At 56.2% G+C, this 4,305-nt stretch overlaps 1 protein-coding gene across 1 annotated transcript in view; it reads left to right on the top strand.

Moving 5' to 3' along the window:
• DEAF1 (DEAF1 transcription factor) overlaps window positions 1-4,305 on the top strand; it is a 75,440-nt gene that overhangs the window by 15,235 nt on the left and 55,900 nt on the right. The window contains exon 3 of the mRNA XM_011930140.1: window positions 3,062-3,159. Within this exon, the coding sequence (XP_011785530.1) occupies window positions 3,062-3,159 (98 nt within the window). The remainder of the gene's footprint in view (window positions 1-3,061; window positions 3,160-4,305) is intronic.

Below are 4,305 nucleotides of genomic sequence, written 5' to 3'. Positions count from 1 at the left end.
GCACACCTGCCCCTGGTGACCCACCCAGCCTCACCTGGCCTGGCCCTGCACTGCACACACCAGCCCCCCCTCCCTTTTCTTTGTGGCAGCCCTGCCTCCTACTGGTCCCCCTGTGCAGCCCTGCCCCTGCCCTGCCTTCATCCTGGCTCCCCCCACCCACCTGTCCTAGAGAAGCCCGGGGGTGGGTGGGCACCTGTGGTCACCAGGAACCCGCCATGTCCTGAGGGCCAGTTCAAGTATGACCTGAGCACTGAGGAGCCAGGGGTGGGCAGCCTGCTGGAGGCCATGATGCCAGAGGTCAGCGTGGCTGTGTGGTGACCCAGGGGGGCCGCGGAGTTACCTGTGCAGGCTCCTCTCCCAGTCCTCCCTCTTCCTCTTGCCTTTTTCCCCAAGGACCTGCTCCTTCTGCCCCCTTCCTGTCAGGCTCCCTTTGGGGAGGCTGCCGTGGCTTGCCAGCCCATATTTTTCTGTAAGCTGCTCATAGTTTCTTGCCACACAGAGCAGCCTCCTCAGGCTCCAAAACACTGGGAGCCCGGGGCAGAGCTCACAGATGCCCTACGGGGCTGTTGCCATCCAGCACCTCCTGTGTCCTGCCCTCGTGTCAGTGGGGCATAGACTTGCCTGCCCACTAGCTTCCCAACGCACTGCACTCTTCCCCATTGGAGCTCCCGAGTGTCCCCCAGGGACTCGCAGCTCAGTGTTCACACCCTTGGAGGAGCTCCTTGTTGCGTTGTGAGGCACTTTTCCCCTAAGGAGCTTTGCGGGTTTAGGAACTGGACTCCAGTCCTGATGTGCCGGGTATGTCAGGGCATTGCATGTGCTCTGGGTGCGTCTTTGGCCTGGGGGCTGTCCCAGCAGCGTCTGGGCTGCCCTTGGTCAACTGAATGGCCCTCAAAGGCAAGGGGGTCACTGCTGCTTTTTTGGTTGGTTAAGAAGAAAAAGGGAGGGAAAGCTTTGTGACTCTTGCGTTGGCTTTCGTGGCTAAACTCTGGTTTGACATTGGGATTTGGAGCCATGAGGTTGACTTCCGGTTTTTGTCATTTTTGCACGTATTTTTCTGAATGCATAAAAGAAAAATGATGCTGTTCATCATGATGTCAGAGAAATATGTTGATGTATGTTTTCTTCTGAAAAATATGGTAGTTGTGTTTTGATGTGGTAAAAGCTGAGGTCAGGTAGTTTCCAGGTTTAAGTAACTCAGCAGGACATGCTGCCGCCTGAGGAGGCTTTGGGCGGATGCTCCCAGGGCTGCGGTGGGCCTGGCGTTCAGCTCTCACTGTGGCCCGGCGTTCGGCTCCCACTGTGGCCCGGCGTTCGGCTCTCACCGTGGGCCCGGCGTTCGGCTCTCACTGTGGCCCCGCGTTCAGCTCTCACTGTGGCCCCATGCCGCCTGCTGGGGATTGTGGTGCTGAGAGGCGAGGATGAGTGAGCCCTGCACCTGGTGTGATCTGGTCGTGGAGACGGACAGCAAACAGGCTTTTATATTTTTGACACGGAGTTTCCTTCTTGTTGCCCAAGCTAGAGCGCAGTGGCGCGATCTTGGCTCACCGCAACCTCCTCCTCCCGGACTCAAGCGATTCTCCTGCCTCAGCCTCCCGAGTAGCTGGGATTACAGGCATGCGCCACCATGCCCAGCTAATTTTGTATTTTTGGTAGAGGTGGGGGTTTCTCTATGTTGGTCAGGCTGGTCTCGAACTCCCGACCTCAGTTGATCTGCCCGCCTCTGCTTCCCAAGGTACTGGGATTACAGGCGTGAGCCACCACGCTTGACTGCAAACAGGCATTTTTTAGGTCAGTTTAGTGAGTGCTGGGTTAATGGTATGGTCAGGACGCATTCAACCAGTATCTTTTTTTTTTTTATTTTTCTTGAGATGGAGTCTCACTTTGTCGTCCAGGCTGGAGTGCAGTGGTGTGATCTCAGCTCACTGCAAGCTCTGCCTCTTGGGTTCACGCGATTCTCCTGCCTCAGCCTCCCAAGTAGCTGGGACTACAGGCGCCCGCCACCACGCCCGGCTTATTTTTTGTATTTTTAGTAGAGACGGGGTTTCACCATGTTAGCCAGGATGGTCTTGATCTCCTGACCTCGTGATCCGCCCGCCTCAGCCTCCCAAAGTGCTGAGATTACAGGCGTGAGCCACCGCGCCCGGCCTCAACCAGTATCTTTTAAGCATCTGCTGTGTGCCAGAGATTGCCCTGGGTACAGGACATTCTAGAACTCGGTGACAGAAGAGCCACTTGCTTGGCCTAGGAGCATCACAGGAAGCCTTCGCAGAGGCAGAGAGGAGAGTGTGGGGGTGCTGGTGGCAGAAAGTGTTTCTCTAGAAACACTGCAACACGCAGAGGCTGGAGCTGCAGGACCTATCTGGGATGACAGGGGCAGGAGGTGGGGTGTAGCTGACCTCTGTGGTACTTGCCCTGTGTGCAGACGCTGCCAGAGGGCCTGTCTGCATGCCAGGGGGCCGAGTTCCATGTTGTAGGGGGTGCGGTGGGGTGGCACCAAGTGGCACAGGCAGGTTAGATGTACTTTTTAGGAGGAAGGGGTCAGAGACCAAGGGCAATGGCGGTGAGCATGGGGCTGAGGTCACCTGACGGTGGTGGCCTGACCCCTGTGGTGGAGGAGAGGCAGGAATGGAGCTGCAAGAGTGGGTCCAGGAGGTGTCCTCACCTGTGGGGAGGCCGAGAGCTCGTTGTGGGCGCAGGGCACACCTGACTGGCAGGACACAGCCGCGCCGCAGAGGGAGATAGAGTCCCAGTGGTGATTTGGTAGAGTTGGGGCTGGCTGGGGCATAGGGACAGGTGGGTTTGTTGTGTGCACTTTTTACTGCACATAAAAGGCTTTACTGGGGAAGAACAGATTTCCTCTCTCTTTCCTGGAAGAGCCAAGTGACTTAGACTGATAGAAATAATGGTCGAGGGCCGTTCATGCAAGTGTTAAGATCTTCCAGGTTCCAAGTGCATATACCCCAGGGGGAGTCGCTTTCTTTGAAGCGCCTGAGTGAGGCTGTTCACTTTATCCATTCTGGCTTTCGTTGCTTCTTAAATGAGGCTCCTTCTGTTGCAGAGGTGACCACAGTGACAGTGGCCAACGTGGGGGCTGCTGCAGACAATGTCTTCACCACATCTGTGGCCAACGCGGCGTCCATCTCAGGACATGTTCTGGTAAGCTGCTCTGAGGGGCATAGCCCAGTGCGAGTGGTGCCACGCTGGGGGCCTTGGGATTCCCTGAGGCTCTCCCGGGGTTCAGCCATGGTGCGTGTCTGCTCTGTGAGCTGGGGAGGGAGGCACCGCCTCGCTCTGCTCTCAGAAGCCTTCAGGCTGTGCTGGGGTGGGAGAACTTAGAGCTGAGGCAGAAGCTGCCTCACAAGGCCGGGTGAAGAGTCACACCCCATCAGATGGGCTGGTGGCCTGTATCGGGTGGGGACTCCCAGCTCCTGACCCAGCCCAGGCTGCCGTCCGCCCATAGTTCAGCCTCTGCTCGAGGCCTGGCGCTGCCTGTGCTCCTTACTCCTGTAGCTGCAGGGCCAGCTGAAAGAAGCGGGGCGTTTCCCTCCCCCATATCCTGTTCTCGTAGCATTTATGGTGCAGTCTCCCACCCTCCTTCATTGTGCATGCCTGACTGCCGTCTGCTTAGGAAACTGCTGAAAGCCAGTTGTGTTTCAGATAGTGTCTGTGCCACCTTCAGAGCCCTTTCGTGATCATGTTGTATCAGCTTGTTTTATGTTTTGTATGTGGGGCCTTCAGCGACCTGGGGGCATTGGGTCAACCAGGACAAGCAACCTTGTTTCCAAGTGGCAGATGCCGGGGTGGGTCCAGTCTCCAGAAAAGGGTTTTCCCTGGGACCACTGGCACCTGTTACTTGTAGTCTTTTCAGCCTTGGTCACGCACCTGGGACATCATCCTCATATACCTGAAAGCAGAGTGGTTGTTTGTTTGTTTTGTTTTTGAGACGGAGTCTTGCTCTGTCGCCCAGCCTGGAGTGCAGTAGTGCCATCTCGGCTCATTGCAACCTCTGCCTCCTGGGTTCAAGCCATTTTTGTGCCTCAGCCTCCTGAGGAGCTGGGATTATAGGTATGTGCCACCATGCCAAGCTAAGTTTTGTAATTTTAGTAAAGATAGGTCACCATGTTGTCCAGGCTGGCCTCAAACTCCTGACCTTAGGTGATCTGCCCGCCTTGGCCTCCCAAAGTGCTGGCGTGAGCCACCACACCCGGCCAGAAATCAGAGTTATTGTTAGAATGGCAGCAAACAGAAAACTTGTGAAGGACTTCAGTAAAAACATAAGAAACTTGGAAACTTCCTTCCCTC

The sequence above is a fragment of the Colobus angolensis genome, unplaced genomic scaffold, assembly GCF_000951035.1.
Source record: "Colobus angolensis palliatus isolate OR3802 unplaced genomic scaffold, Cang.pa_1.0 Scaffold84, whole genome shotgun sequence".
NCBI lineage: Eukaryota > Metazoa > Chordata > Mammalia > Primates > Cercopithecidae > Colobus > Colobus angolensis.
The sequence above is the reverse complement of the archived record's forward strand: the minus strand, read 5'-3'. Positions and strand labels throughout refer to the sequence as shown.